This window comes from Nicotiana sylvestris, chromosome 1 (genome assembly GCF_000393655.2).
Source record: "Nicotiana sylvestris chromosome 1, ASM39365v2, whole genome shotgun sequence".
Taxonomy (NCBI): domain Eukaryota; kingdom Viridiplantae; phylum Streptophyta; class Magnoliopsida; order Solanales; family Solanaceae; genus Nicotiana; species Nicotiana sylvestris.
In genome coordinates, this window is record NC_091057.1 from 176,410,305 (window position 1) to 176,427,025 (window position 16,721).

Here is a 16,721-nt window from a genome sequence, read left to right on the forward strand (position 1 = left end):
GAGATGTCGCTATGGAGAAAGAGAAGCTCAGGAAGGGGGTGTTCTCATTTTTGTCTTCTTTTGGCTTGAGGTTGAAGATGAAGAAAAGAGTCTTTAGATTTTTTTTTTTTAAAAAAAAACGGCTGCCATCTCTCTTAGGGTGTGTTCTTGTGCTAAGTGAAAAACGGCTGATTTAATGGATTTTTTTAGGGTCTAGGTTTTTGGAATTGAAAACTTGGGGTGGGGTTTCTACAATTGGGTATTTTATATGGAGGGAGAAGGGATGATGACCATTGGATTAGAAGAAAATAGAAGGCTAGGATTAAATCTTGCACTTAAATGGGCTAATGGGTTGGGAAGAATGGGCCAAGGGTAATTGGGTTGGACCATGTCTTTTTTTGTATTTCAATTTTGGGCTAAGAAGACTCCAAAAATTATTAATTAAAACCATAGTTAAATTCCCTTAATATAAGATAACTATACTACATGATGTAAAAATAAATTCTAATTAATTAAACTAAATTATATTAAAACATGAAACTGTTACATATATTTTTTTTTGTATTTTTCAAGATTATATAAAGATAAAAATTAAGGTACTATTTTTGTATACTTTTTTTTACTTTATGAAAGGTACATAAAATAAAAATATTTTTATTTTGTAATTTTCATTTCCTTGTAGTAAAATAAAGTAAAAGAGTAAAAATGAGTTAAAATAGCTATATTGGGCCTAAATTAAATATTTACGTGCTAAAATATGAAAAATCTTGGGGAGGGTCAAAAATCACATGTCTGCAGCTGCCCCTCTTTGACTAGAAAGACGAAGTATTTTCAGACAAAGAACGACTAGACGAGTTTTTTGACCTAACCCTTATTTGGAGAGACTAAAACTAAGAGAAAAGGGGAATGTTACCGAGCCTTGGTATCTGAGCTGCCTACATATCTTTGGCTATAAAGGAATCAGGCCACGTATAGTTCAGAAGTGAATGAGGTGATAGAGTACCGAGGTGGAGAGCCGATCGAGGTGCCATTCTGTCGAGGTTCCGGTCCGCGGTCATGTTATTACATCAAAATCAAAAAAATGAAAAAGACTAACTAAACCTGTCAACTATGAGTTACAAAATTCCTATCTATAAGTCTTCTGAAGCTTGATCTTGAGTCTTGAATGGTTCTTCATGCAGACTTTAGATTTGAACCTTGATGCTTGCTAGTTGCAGGTGCTAGTTCATTCTTCTTCAACTTTTCAGATCAAAACCCGGACACACCATGCTTGTGATCTCTTGTCTCAACTTCTGCATTTTGGATTCACTTATTTTTTCTTTTTCTTTTTCTTTCTTTCTCTTTTTTTTTCTTTACTCTTTTGGATTGAAATTACTTCTGTTGATCATCTCGGGTTGTTGACTCACACTCTTGTCGCGAGCTTCTGCTACTTCTAACTTGAATTGAATTCTGAAATGACTTCCCTCGTTCTCCAAGTGGGCGCCTGCTTGCTAAAACTTGAATTGTATTCCCTTATTCTCCAGGTGGGTGCCTGATTGCGTGAACTTGAAATGTATTCCCTTGTTCTCCAGGTAGGCACCTGATTGCTGATCTTGAACCGTCTTTTCTTGTTACTTGACACTGTTTTCCCTTGCACCTTGAACCATTTTCCCTTAAAACTTGAATAGTCTTCCTTCGAAACTGCTTTCCATTGAAACTTGAGTTGTCTTCCCTTTTTCTCCAAGTGGGCGCCTGATTACAACAAAACAGACAAAACAAAAGAAATTTTTTTCTGCCCCAGTTTGCACTAGGAAGATTTGTGTGTTGTTAGCAAAATTATAAACCACTTGTACTCTTGATGCAATAATGAGAGTAAACTAAAGAATAGACTAGGAAAATTATAAACTAAGCTTGACTAAAATAAAGACTGACCCTATTCTCCAGGCGGCCCCCCCTGATTTCAGGAAAACTAAACATTGATAATCTTAAGAAAACTAAAAAATGATCCCCTTTTTTCAAATTCAGACTTTCTTTTTTTTTTAAAATATCCTAGGAGAAAATTCATCAGACTAAGTTTTCTATCTTAGGAGAAAATTCATGAGATTAAGTTTTCTATCTTAGGAGAAAGATTCATCAGACTAAAACGTTAATCCTAGGAGAAAATTCATCAGACTAGGCCCTTTTTTCTCTTTTTTTTTTGTTTTTTTTTGGTATCTTAGGAGAAAGATTCATCCGACTAAGACGTTAATCCTAGAAGAAAATTCATCAGACTAGGTTTTCTATCTTAGGAGAAAGATTCATCAGACTAAGATTTTTATCCTAGGAGAAAGTTCATCAGACTAGGTCTTCTATCTTAGGAGAAAAATTAGTCAAACTAAGATTTTGAACCTAGGAGAAAGTTCATCAGATTAGGTCACTTTTTTTGTATCTCAGGAGAAAGATTCATCAGACTAAGATTTTGATCCTAGGAGAAGGTTCATCAGACTAGGTCTTCTATCTTAGGAGAAAACTTCGTCAGACTAAGATTTTGATTCTCGGAGAAAGTTCATCAGACTAGGTTTTTTATCTTAGGAGAAAAATTCATCAGACTAAGATTTTGATCCTAGGAGAAAGTTCATCAGAGTAGGTTTTCTATCTTAGGAGAAAAATTCATCAGACTAAGACATCTATCCTAGGAGAAAGTTCATCAGACTAGGTCTTCTATCTTAGGAGAAAGATTCATCAGACTAAGATTGTGATCCTAGGAGAAAGTTCATCAGACTAGGTTTTCTATCTTAGGAGAAAAATTCATCAGACTAAGACATCTATCCTAGGAGGAAAATGTAAAGAGCAATGGCATGACTTTATGCATATTAACAAGACAAATAAAGGCAAAAATTTGAGAAACTTCCTTTCGTCGGCTCTTTTCTTCTTTTCTTTGTCTTCTTCTTCTTTTTTTTTTTTTTTTGCTCTTTTTCTATTTTTCTCTTTCTTCTTTTTTTTCTCTTTTCTTTTCCCTTCTTTCTTTTTTTCCCCTCTTTTCTCCTTTTTTTTGGAACTTCTTTCCTTGCACTGCTTTGTTCATGTTTCAAATAAAGAAAATTTTGTCAGTTTTGAAAATGATAGTCGGTTTGTGGCCTTGAGTCTTGAGCAACTTGGCTTTTGCTCGATCAGCCTGAGTCGGTCTCATGACACTTTTGTTCTGCACCAACTCTGATTGTTTCACACCCATTACCGTTTGTATTTGCAGATCAAACAGCCTTATCCCAACTGGAGATCTTTGCTTAGGTGACCTTTTCTGATATCTTAAATGACTTCCTGCTTTTGAGCAATTTGTCTGTCAAAAGGAATCAACAATTATCTTTGCTTGCGCCAAGTAGGCTGACAAGAGTCTTTTGGGGGAGCCTTTGCATGAATCCTCAAGGCATGTTAACAGTAACAACCGAGTGTGCTGGCCCAATTTACTTTGTGCAATTGAAAGCTGGTAGCAGATTTTGAAATCTTTTCTTGCTTGTTTTGATAAGGACTGACTCAGAGTGAAGGACACAATGATGCAAAGAAACAAGTATTAACAAGAAATGCCCCTGTCGGAAGGACAGAAGGAAGAGTTTGTTTTTCTTTTCTTCTTCTTTAATTCTTTTTTTTCAATAACTAGCCTTAATGGTCATGACATGCATTTTGGACTCAACGGCCTGATCTATCAAACTAATCCAATTTTCCCTTTTGCCATTCTTATGACCTTTGAAGTCGGGCTTGTTCGTGTCAATTCTTTGCATCAGCTTTGCGACTCACTTTCGACTAGTGGTACCCCGAGGGGTTTTTCAGCAACAAGTCTCTCTCATTTATTCATCTCTGCTTACCGTCGCCTTACAGTGCCCGTGAGGGTTTTCACTAATAAGACTCTCTCATTTTTCTTTGAGTTATGCACACTAAATAGGCACAACTAATTGAGGATCCTATCAATTAACTACAACAAGAACGTAGTTGAACAAATAAAGATTAAAATGGCAAACTATATTAACATAATCAAGAAGTTCATCCTTCAATAGGTTTCTTCAAAACCTTAGATTAAATATTTAGCTACTCATACTAGTGTTCATTCAATACATAAGCACAACAAGGTATTTAATCCACACTTTAAACAAAAATATTTTCATAAACAAGATTCAAGTGTTGGATAAAATACTACACACTTAGATATATAATACAAAGCAAGGAAATGAAGAAAGCAACATAAATGAGTAAGAAAATCTTAACCACAAGCATCAAATCTTCAAGACCAAAGTGTATGTGCAAAGCCCTAGATTACAACCTTGTTCTCTCAAGCCCTATGAACTGAAAATATGCCAAAGATCCCTTTTGATATCTGCTTGGACAAGTATAAAAATGGTTTGGGGTTGAGAAAATGTGAAATAACTAATCTGCCTAGATCTGATGCATGTTTACCGCACCTGCGGAAGAATTCACGCAGATGAGGTTCCGCAGATGTGGATTCCTTATCGCAGAAGCGGCATATAGAGATATGCTTGGTACCGCAGATGCGAACACCAAAAGCGCAGATGCGCTACCGCAGAAGCGGAAATCCACTCGCAGATGCGAAATGCCATGTAAAACTCTGCAATCGCAAATGCCCCACCGCAGAAGCGACATTATAACTGCAGATGCGGTTTCTTGCATGCTCAGCAATTTCCGCAGATGCGGTTTCTTGCATGCTCAGCAATTTCCGCAGAAGCGTTTATTTTCTTGCAGAAGCGGGGTCGCTTCTGTGACAATCCTTCCGCAGATGCGGAATCACTGGGGAGTTTTTGCATGTTTCCACCCATTTTTGCTCAATTCCACTCCAATTGAATTCAAATCACTTCCTCGCATCATTTTCCTGAAAATCTAACAATACACACCATAAATGACCTCATATCATAGTTAAAGGACATAAAAACTAAGGAAAAGAGACTAGATTGAGTGGTAAAATACCACTCATCAGTAATTAAAGTAGTAAATCAACACATCACTCTTCCTCTTCATAAGTGATCTTTCACCCATATAATTGTGACAATTAAAGTAGTAATCAACACCACTTCCTCTTCATAACTGATCTTTCACCCATTTCCTCTTCATAAAGCTTACTGCAACGAATATATGATATTCGACAAAGAAAAGAAAATTTATTTCAGCAATCTACATGTTTGTTTCTTTTGTAGTAGAAATTCTGCATTACTGTTTTTTATAATTTTTAATTTGTATTTTATTTTCTTCTTATAATTGATTCATTGTTTGTAGGACGGAACGATATACTTTCCTCTTTTGGAGATAGAATAAAAATATTCTCAAACATGTTTTCCTTATAACTTTTTATTCTTCTAGAAATATATATTGTGATAATGCTATTACCTTTTTTGAATTATAAGAAGAATTATAAACACTCAGTTATAAGTATTGTGTTTCATTTACTTCATTGAATTGGATTGCTTATTATTTTTTGTTTTTTGTTTTGCAGGTATGATACAATTGATCTGGAGCAAGCATTTTGAGGAAGTATTCTTTCCTCATAAAGTTTGATTTTTCTAGAAGTATTTTGATAATATAACTTTTTAGGTATCATTTGTTAATTGTTAGTAGGCAAAAGAAATTATAGCTCTTAGCAAATACCGCTACTTCTCGAAGTTCGTCTTTTGTTGTAGTTTCTGCCCTTATATTTCCCTTTTTGATCAATTTCTACGGTGACAATAATGGTGTTTTCATACCAATAGTTGAGATGATCAATTAATTGCAAGAGAATAATGGCACCTAAAAAACTTATGACTGGTTAATTTATGAACTCTATACATGAGTTTTCACGTAGAAAACTTTAATGTATATTAGAATTAGTTAAAAGCAAATAAAATTTTTTCTCTACCTTCTAATTTTCATAATTTTATACTCATTATTATTGTTAATGCAACGGTATCCAAACATTATCGATCATTCCAACCACACTTAATATAAAAGAAAATGTATCATGCTTAGCAAGTACTTGACATGTGAAATCTCACAACCAAGTCAGACAATATAGTAAAAAAAAGATCTTTTACACGGGCTAAGCGTATAAAAAAATAATGGCTACAGAAAAATGTCCATCCTTATGTTCTTAGTAGCAACTTCTTATTATTTAAATAAAAAGATCGTTGTATAATATTTTAAATTTATTATTATAATTATAATTATTATTACCATCCAGGAGACTAGGTGGGTCGGATCGAGGGCGAAAAATGTGGATGGGTATAAGTTGTGGTACTCTGGTGTCCTGAGGGGTAAGAATGGAGTGGGTATCCTGGTAGATAGTCATCTTAGATAGGTCGTGGTAGAGGTCAGGCGAGTGAATGATAGACTAATGACTATTAAGTTGGTGGTGGGTGAGGGTACTTTAAATGTCGTTAGCGCGTACGCACCGCAAGCAGGCTTGGATGAGGATATCAAGAGGCGCTTTTGGGAGGGGCTGGATGAGATTGTTCGTAGTATACCGCCTTCTGAGAGGTTATTCATAGGAGGAGATTTCAATGGTCATATTGGGTCATCTGCAGGTGGGTACACTGAGGTGCATGGCGGATTTGGTTTCGGGGAGCGGAACGGAGGGGGCATTTCGCTGTTGGACTTTGCCAAGGCTTTCGATCTAGTCATTGCGAACTCGAGTTTTACGAACTGGGATGAACATTTGGTTACTTACCAAAGTTCGGTGGCGAAGATTCAGATTGACTATCTCTTCCTTAGGAGATGCGACAGGAGGTTGTGCGAGGACTGCAAGGTTATCCCAGGTGAGACCTTGTCGACGCATCATAGGCTTTTGGTGATGGACATTTGTATTAGGATAAGGAGGAAGCAGAGGTCAGTACAAGGACGCCCCATGATTAGGTGGGGCGCCTTAACTAAGGATAAAGCTAAGGAGTTGGAAGGAAGGTTATCGACAATGGGAGCTTGGAGAAGCAGTAGGGACGCAAACAAAATGTGGTCGACGACGGCGGACTGTATAAGAAAGGCGGCGAGAGAGGTGTTAGGGATATCTACGGGCCACAATGGTGGCCACAAAGAAGATTGGTGATGGAATGCAGTTGTCCAAGGTAAAGTGGAAGCAAAGAAGGCGGCTTACCTGCGGTTAGTAGGGAGCACTGACGAGGAGGAGAAGAGAGAGAACAGTCAAAGGTATAAGGTAGCTAGGAAGGAGACGAAGATGGCAGTGACGGAGGCTAAGACGACAACTTTTGCTCAGCTATATGAGGAACTAAGGAACAAAGGTGGGGAGAAGAAGTTATTCCGACTCGCTAAGGCGAGAGAGCGGACAACTCGGGATCTGGACCAAGTGAGGTGCATAAAAGATGATCACGGCAAAGTTTTGATGAGAGATGACCAGATTAAGAGGAGGTGGCAGACTTACTTTCATAAACTTCTAAGTGAAGAAGGGGATCAGGATATTTTACTTGGGGAATTGAGGAATGCCGACAACCACCATGAATTAAGTAATTGTAGGGACATTAAAATCGACGAAGTCATGGAGGCAATGCGTAAGATGAGAAGGGGCAGAACTACCGGGCCAGACAAAATTCTGGTTGAACTGTGGAGGTGTATGGGTAGAGCAGGCTTGGAATGGCTTACTGCATTGTTTAGTGTTATATTCAAGACTAATAGGATGCTTGAAGAGTGGAGGTGGAGTACAATGGTCCCGTTGTATAAAAACAAAGGTGATGTCCAGAGCTGTAACAACTATAGGGGCATCAAATTACTAAGTCATACCATGAAAGTTTGGGAGAGAATGGTAGAAATGAGAGTGCGAAGGACAGTGTCTATTTCAGACAACCAGTTCGGGTTCATGCCAGGGCGATTTACCACAGAAGCTATCCACCTTATTAGGAGGATGGTGGAACAGTACAGGGATAGGAAGAAGGATCTCCACATGGTGTTTATTGATCTGGAGAAAGCGTACGATAGGGTTCCTATGGAGGTCTTATGGAGCTGCTTAGAGGATAAAGGGGTCCCGGTTGACTATATTAGGGTGATTAAAGACATGTATGCTGGAGCTAAGACTCGGGTTAGGACAGTAGGAGGCGACTCTGAACACTTTCCAGTTATTACGGGGTTGCACCAAGGGTCTGCGCTCAGCCCATTCCTATTTGCCCTGGTGATGGATGCACTGACTCATCATATTCAAGGGGAGGTGCCATGGTGCATGCTATTTGCTGATGACATTATTCTAATTGACGAGACACGAGGCGGCGTCAACGAGAGGCTAGAGATTTGGAGACATGCTCTTGAGTCTAAAGGTTTCAAGTTGAGCAGGACGAAGACGGAATACCTCGAGTGCAAATTTGGAGTTGAGCCGACGGAAGCGGGAGTTGAAGTGAGGCTTGACTCTCAAGTCATTCCCAAGAGGGGTAGTTTCAAGTACCTTGGATCGGTTATTCAGGGGATCGGGGAGATTGACGAGGATGTCACACACCGTATAGGGGTGGGGTGGATGAAGTGGAGGTTAGCGTCGGGAGTCTTGTGTGACAAGAAAGTGCCACCGTTACTAAAAGGTAAGTTTTATAGAGCAGTGGTTAGGCCTGCCATGTTATATGGAACTGAATGTTGGCCGATAAAGAACTCACACATCCAGAAGATGAAAGTAGCAGAGATGAGGATGTTGAGGTGGATGTGCGGGCATACAAGGATGGATAAGATTAGGAATGAAGATATTCGAGAGAAGGTGGGCGTGGCCCCCATGGAGGACAAGATGCGGGAAGTAAGACTCAGATGGTTCGGGCACATTCAGAGGAGGAGCAATGATGCACCGGTGAGGAGGTGTGAGCGACTGGCTGTAGTGGGCACGCGGAGAGGTAGAGGGCGACCTAAGAAGTATTGGGGAGAGGTGATCAGACAGGACATGGCGCGACTTAGGATTACGGAGGACATGGCCCTTGACAGGGAATTATGGAGGTCGAGCATTAAAGTTGTAGGTTAGGGGAAAGTTGTAAATATTTCTACAGCACAATAGAGTGAGACTAGCCAGTTAGGAGTTAGACTAAGAATGTCATTGGTCGGCTATTGATGCAGGGCTTTACCTGCTAGTTCTACTATACCAGCCATTTATTTCGTATTTCATATTCTGTATTTCATATCTCTTATATTGTTGTTATTTTATTATGTATTTTTATGGCACTAATATATCGGCTCCTGTTGCTTTTTTGAGCCGAGGGTCTCCTGGAAACAGCCTCTCTACCCTTCGGGGTAAGGGTAAGGTCTGCGTACATATTACCCTCCCCAGACCCCACTTGTGGGATTATACTGGGTCGTTGTTGTTGTTGTATTCAAAAGTTTTGCTTATTTATCATTGCTTTTATTGTAGCTGACATGATGTATGGGTTTCACTTAATTTTTTTTTTGATTATGTTATGGACTCAAGGGATAAAGTTTTCATCTTCAGATGAGGCATTATTCTACTCTTAAATAATTTAATTGAATCGCCATTGACCGAAGAAGTCACAATTACATCATCTTTCTCTCAGCACTCTAAAATAGGGTACCAATGACAACTAGAAGTTAGTATTTTAGATGAAAGTATTGATAACATGTAGTTTTTTGTTTAATTATTTGATTTCGTAAAAATAAGTTGATTTCTATTAGAAAAATTTATGAAATTCCCATTTAACTATTTCTTTAATTCTTTTTAAAATCGCGCGAAGCGCGAACAGATACACTAGTTAACAATAAAAGCACTGCTTCTTTTTTTTTACTTTCCAGCATCCTGGCTTTAAACTTGGACTATTTATTACTGTAGTAGTGTTTTTTTATTACAGTCATCATCATTTTCGTGTTCGTTAATATATGATCACAAAATATGCCAGTGCAATGATAGTTTAATAAAGTTGTTCAAAGTTAGCAGCGCGGAGGCATAGTATATGTAAATACTACTTCTAATCGAGAACTCTAGTAGTAATGTTGAATTCTGGGAATAGGGGGCAAGAGGCTGGTTCGGGTCATGAACGGATCGAAAACGGGTAATGCCAAAACGGATAAATTATTCGATCCGAACTATATTTAACACCGATAAAAAATGAGTTAACCGACGTATCATCATATCATATTATCATACTTTATTATAAGTGGGAAGCTCCAAAGTCAAAGTTAAAAGACGAAAATATCTATTATTTAAAGTTGATGTTTGGCCTTCAATCAAATACAGTTCCTGTAGCAATTTTTTACAAATATGTAAATTTACATTGTTATTAATACGAAATATGAAGAATTTGAGGAGTCTCTTCCATTACATATCATAATTGTATTTCTTTTCAGTGACTTGGAAGTCAAAAATAAGTTCGGTCAATATGAACTTGAGAGCAAATGAAAAGGCAAAACTGATCCCACTATTTATATATGTTAGATGCAGTAGGAATATAAAGAGCCGAGTCAATTCCTTCCTTTATCTCTTTTTAACTATGTCATTGCACTTCATTTTGTTTTAAGAGTTTAATTAGCTAATCTAGGCATGAGAGCAAACAGAAAGATTACAATTATGATCTCATCATTTACGTTGAATCTGTAAAAATATTCACCAAATCAGTGCCTCATCATCGAGCCTTAAATCCTCATATAAGGCCCTTCGTAAAATTAATAGAACAATAGTGATGTTGTATTATATATATATAGTGTATGGCTTATAACCACCTGCGGATGGGGATTTTTGGAGTACATTTTTTATTTACAAGTTGTGACTGAGATACTATTTGCAAATATGGAGGTGTAAAGTTTGATACAATTTTATTCCGATGTCGAAAGAAGACAAAGTTTTGAGCCGAACAAGCATGAATTGTAAGTCGTTATCATGTTTGCATATTAGATTTTCTCGGCAGATGTGAAGATTTTAATTCACTTTCATAATCTATGTCCACTTTTGTTGTTGGCTAACAAATTAAATACACATTGGTTAGAGTTTTGTTATTATCGTAAGAAAGTATTGTTGGCACCGAGAGATAAAAAAAAATTATAGCTGCATCATCAGTTCTCATCTTGTGTTAATGTTTGTAATACTATGTTATGTCATGTTTATGTTTGCACTTCAGCTTCTAATAAGTATCAAAGCACACTATTCGACTATATATCACCTTAGAAAAGCCTATGAAGTTCTTTTCAACCATATACCAGGGGAAAAAAAGAGAGAAATGAACCTAAAAGTGCATCAAGTATGCTCAATACTCTCTTCCAGTCTCGTGGTAGTTTTGGCTTTTCAATTTCCATTGACTTTAAAATGTGTTGTTGGTCGTGTAAGATAGTCCGTCTAAAGATAACGAGTAAATGGTCTCTTTGGACTCATGGTTAACAATTCTTTTATAATAAATATATTCTTACTTTGTATTCTTCCTTTTTTTTTTTTCTAAAACAAAAAAATTATCCACATATTACACAAAGAAAATTGCGCAGACTATAGCGACTGTTTATTTAAAACTATCGTAGTAGGTGCATGACACCTGATTATTTTTATTTTATGTTAAAGAGAATTAAAATGTGAAAAAATAGTTTATTAAATGTAACAAGCAGAATGTGTCTGTAGACAAACGGAACACTAAAAATAGAAATTCATGGACTTCAAGTGGGATATATGCTGAAAGTATGGCAATGCATTTACAATTAGTTCATTGTGGCACATTAGTGTATTGCCAGTACAATGGCTTCGCATAAGGAAAATATTTTAGGAAAAGGTTTCTTACTTTTTAATAGTCAATTTTCTCATAACAATATCATGAAAAACATTTTATTAGAAGTGGCAAGACGTAATAAAAAGTTGATATACCAAAATGTCCATGTAAAAGTGGACGACCTTTCTGCCCTTCAAACAAATACTCTTTTTATGATATTTATGTAAAAAATATATTCAATAAATACTACTATTAGAAATAAATTCTCCCATTTCCACATCAGTATAGTCTTTATTTTTAACTCAACATCAAATTGTAGAAATTTGTACTTACAAAGGACACTTAACAATTACAAGTAAAGTTCGAAAAGTCTAATTTTAGAGGAGATGAAGAGTGATTATAATTACAATATTATCATTTAATTTCTTTATATCAGTATCTTCTACTAATTAATTAAAAAATAAAGAAGAATTGGATTTGGGGAGGTAAAGCCAGAAATCACAATAAGACATGTGGAGCAACGTTTTTTGCCTTTATTGAGATAGCAAAATATGATAAATATTGTATAGTTTTCGGGAACTTGCATTTTTTATTTAACTTATGGGGTATACGTGCCAAAGCACATGATTCTTGAATATGATCACTTTTGGAGAATTTCTAGTTTCCCACACTTGAGCAACTCCAATATGAGTCTTAACAAATGTAAAAGTTAAATTCACATTGGTTATCTATTTTCTAAGTGGATAATAGAATTTTTATCTATATTTAATCCATTTTTAAAATTTTCATTATCCAGCCTATTTTTTTTTAGATAAAGTGAATGAAGAACTGATTTTTTAATCCATTTTGCCACCACTGTCGTTGATTTTCTGATCTCATTTTCGGCTGAAAATAATCTTACTATCCCTAAATAAAGGAGAAATGGAGGCAAGGGGTTCTTCCACATATCATCATTGCAATTATAAAAAGTGACAAAAAGAAATGTTTAAATTAGCACATACAGGAAAAGCACAAAAACAGTACAGAAATAATACCAAGTACGGAGTACTACATTTTTTTTTGTTGCTATTCATAACTTAATGACCAGTGGAACTATATGTACTTATATCTTCCAACAAAGTAGTCAATCCAGTGTAAGATGACCCTCCTTCTTCAATAGCCTTTCTTGCCATCTCCTTATACGCTTTAGCTCTGTTTCTGAATCCATCTGCTTCTTCACTCACCATTACTCTCTTTATTGCCTTAGCTATTGCTTCTCTTTTCACTCCTTCACTAGCTGATCTCTTCCATTGTATCGAACCAACACCAGCTCCAGTTTTCAAAACCTCAGTCACTAACTTCTCATTGAAAAATTGCTCAGCAAATACAGGCCATGTTACCATTGGAACCCCTCCTGAAACTCCTTCTAGTGTTGAATTCCAACCACAATGTGTAACAAAAGCTCCCACAGATTCGTGATCAAGAATTAGTACTTGGGGTGCCCATCCTCTTATTATTAAACCTTTCTCTTTCGTTCTTTCCTCGAATCCTTCAGGCAACCAATCTTCGTTGTCTAGTTCTGTTCTAACAACCCAAATGAATTCTTGTCCGGAAGCTTCAACTCCCATAGCAAGTTCGTGCAGTTGTGATGCAGTGAAATTCGCTACGCTTCCAAAACAAATGTAAACGACGGAACTTGGTTTCTTCGAATCAAGCCATTTCAAGCACTCGTGTTTATCAATAGAGGATTTCTTTCCTCTTTCAGCTTTATCTTCAATGTCCCTGTTGCACATCGATAGAGGGCCAATAGCCCAAGCTCTTCTACCCAGCACCTTAGTATAATGCTCAACATAATCTGTTTCAAGCTCATAGAAACTGTTGAAAACAACTCCATAGCTCTTTGAATCTGATTCCCTGACTGTTTTTATCATCCGGGTCATAGCCGTCTCTTCCCCAGATCGCTCAAACGGAGACACCTGGGTTCTGGTCAGCTTAATTTCGTGAGGCAAATCCGGTACAACAAAAGTTTCAGAATCTGAGGACACATTCTTGAAAGGCTTATTTAGCCTGACGCTATTCTCAACACAAAGAGCAAAGAAGCTTGTGCCATGAAAGACTATTCTTGGAATGTTAAATTTTGCTGCAGTATCAGTAGTCCAAGGAAGGAACATATCTGAAATAAGACAATCGGGGCGACATTCTTCAATAAGCTGTTCTAGTGGTTCTTGCATCATAGCTACAGCTTTGAAAAAGTTTGGGAGCTTCTCATCTGAAGGGATTTGATCGAGGCGTTCGCATTCTTCAGGTAAGCCGTTTTCAACAGCTGGGAATTTGATCAAACGGATTTCGATTTCGATACCCAAATGCTTGTTTCTTTGAATAGCTTTGGAGAAAACGAATTCATTGAGTGGGGTTGTGATTATAGTGGCCTTAACACCACGTGAAGCAAAGAGCTTCGCCATGTCTAGTGTAGGAATCATGTGGCCATGAGCCATCACAGGAAAGAAGAAAATATGGAGCTGACCCATTTGTGAAAATGCTTGAAAGAAAGAAAGAAAGATGTACTCCTAGTTTAGTAGCAGAAAATAGAAAGAAATATAAAGCTGTGTGGTTGTTTTCAGTTCTTGTATGATTGCATGAGTGTTTAATGCTGCAGTTACGAGAGTACTCTCACTTTATTTATACGTGGAATTAGTTGTGACTTTCGTTGAAGCTACATATTAGTATGAGTTAAGACTGACTTTTCCTTCAAGGAAAAAAGTTTTTCAATTATTTTGGTTGAATCAGAGTACGTACGTAAGCACTCGCGTGATTGATTTAACAGGCAAAGACATAGAGCCAATCATAAAATGAAGATAAAGTGGTGGGGGCCTAGGGGTGGTGACTCCCAATTTCTTAGAGAAGAGGGCATTGTACGAATACAGATGATGAATGTGACATATGCTCTTCCGTCACAACTCACAAGTCGAGCGCAGACTCAATTTTTGCCTTTTTCGTTACCTTTAAGACCAGTGTTCTGTTCAAACACGAAAACTTTGTTTAAAGTTTTAACTTTGAGATAGATCGTGACATTGGATCCTAGATGTGCAATTTACGAGTCTTCTAGAAGAAGCATTTTGTTCATTAGCTATTAACTTATTGTAGCAGGAATAATTACCATGCAGGGGAGCATCTGATAGTATATCCACTGGCCGACTCGGACATTCTTCTATAATTTAACTGAGCTTTCACTATTAATAGGCTATTTGGCCAAATTTTTAAAATTAACTTTTTAAAGTACTTTTTAAAAAAGCGTTTTTGGTGAAAAACAGTTTGTGTTTTGCTAATTAATTTAAAAAACACTTTTGAGCAATAATTAGTATTTGATCAAGTTTTTGAAAACTATTTTTAAATATTTTTTTTTAAATGCTTATCAGAAAATTAATAGAACAACCCTGCATATAAGAGAGATGTTACTCGTAACTTTTTATGTGGGATCTCATAGCAAAAGTTGCCCTCTCCAATTGTAAGACTACAATGACCTTGCGTCACACATTATTACATTTTAATTTCTTCTGACTTCGTTAACCAATTTAGATGTCCAAGTAATTATAACACATAGGCCTTTAGGCAACACATCTGGGTAAGTTTTCGCTCAATGTGTTAATCACAGCTGTATGAACATTCTTGACATACCTTCTGCCTAGTGGTCGAGTTCGGAAATTTTACTATGGGAAAACACACTAAGAAGATAAAAGAAAAATCAACATATAGTATATATATACATAAAATTAAATTTTTGACCTAATTAGATAATGTGATTTTTCAGCAAAAGGGAGTCAATAAACACCCCTCAGCATAAGGTGGCTCCGCCCCTATTTCTACCAAGTGTTGTCGTCTAACACCACGGATTTCAACCACATCATGTAACGACGTAGATTTTGGGGGAGTAACAATAAGACGTACAATACATTTTCATTCATAAACAAAAACATCCTAACACTTAGCACACCAAGAGGAACCTACTGACTCAATACATATATATAATATTTCTGTAAATCTAGATGTCATATATATATATATATATGTAATTTATAAGTTGTAACAAAAAATGGTTTAATATATATGCACAAAACAGAATCTGTGAGCACAACTTTATATTAAGAAAGCGAGAGAATATAATAGATTCCTATTGTTTTTCGATTATCGTCTCTGCAGTACCATTCTTAAACTCCTCATACCAGACATAGATAAGTTCCAATCATTTGTTACTTACAAAATTAATTTGCTTAACACAAAGAATTAACAGTTTTTTTAAAAAAAAAGACACTCCCTTCCACGGTAAGTCCAAGTATTATTCTCAAAAGAAACATCGGTGAAATGAGCCAAAATTAAACTTTGAAGGATAGTAAAAGCAGCAAAAGTTAATCCAGAACTAAAGTAAGAATTACTTGGAAACGGTTAAGAAGGTGCATAATTAAGTTATCTAGATTGCTTGAAAAATCAAAAGACCAGAACCTTGTCACTTTTTTTGTTCTCTGGTATTAATTCTTTTTTATATACCTTTGAGGATAAGATATGCTATATAATGAGAAACCAAAAGTTCTAATTGATTGATCCTAATAATTTACTAACAACAATTACAATTTTTTATTACCTTCTCTTATTTGACAATAAATAAGTAAAAACTGAAAATATATCAAATAATTGGTAGATAAAGGAAAATACATAATTTATATTCCAATAAACAAAGTCATTTTGCATAAACAGACACTTGAATATAATTCCAAAAAATATCACAAAAAGATGAGGCCTCCAACCATTTGACAAATAAAATTATGCCAGGATTGTTAAAATTCACAACCCATATATCTAAAAATCTTTTTGCAGTGTAAAGATAAACTTGCCAAGCTCTCCTCTTCTTGAAATTTAAGATCGTGACCACCACCATGTAGATAAAGTAGAAAAGATTATCTCCAAATATCATTTAATAGGAAATATATAATAAAGAAAGGAATATTGGTAAGAATATTATAGTTAGAATATAAGGATCATTGGATTTTCCTCTCTGTGCCTCTTTATCGTACACTCGTACTCCTTAAAAAGCCTTGCCCTTGAAGCATACATCGTCATTGGCTATCCAATATTAATCAACACAAATACTTCAAAGCTTGAAATAATCTTAAA

General features: G+C 36.1%; 1 protein-coding gene across 1 annotated transcript; it reads right to left on the reverse strand.

The window, feature by feature from the left end:
• Positions 1-12,498: 12,498 nt before the first annotated feature.
• LOC104213934 (scopoletin glucosyltransferase) lies at positions 12,499-14,243 on the reverse strand. Its single transcript, XM_009763503.2, has one exon. It carries the CDS (start codon positions 14,081-14,083, stop codon positions 12,653-12,655), a length of 1,431 nt encoding a protein of 476 aa, XP_009761805.1. The 5' UTR covers positions 14,084-14,243; the 3' UTR covers positions 12,499-12,652.
• Positions 14,244-16,721: the final 2,478 nt, after the last annotated feature.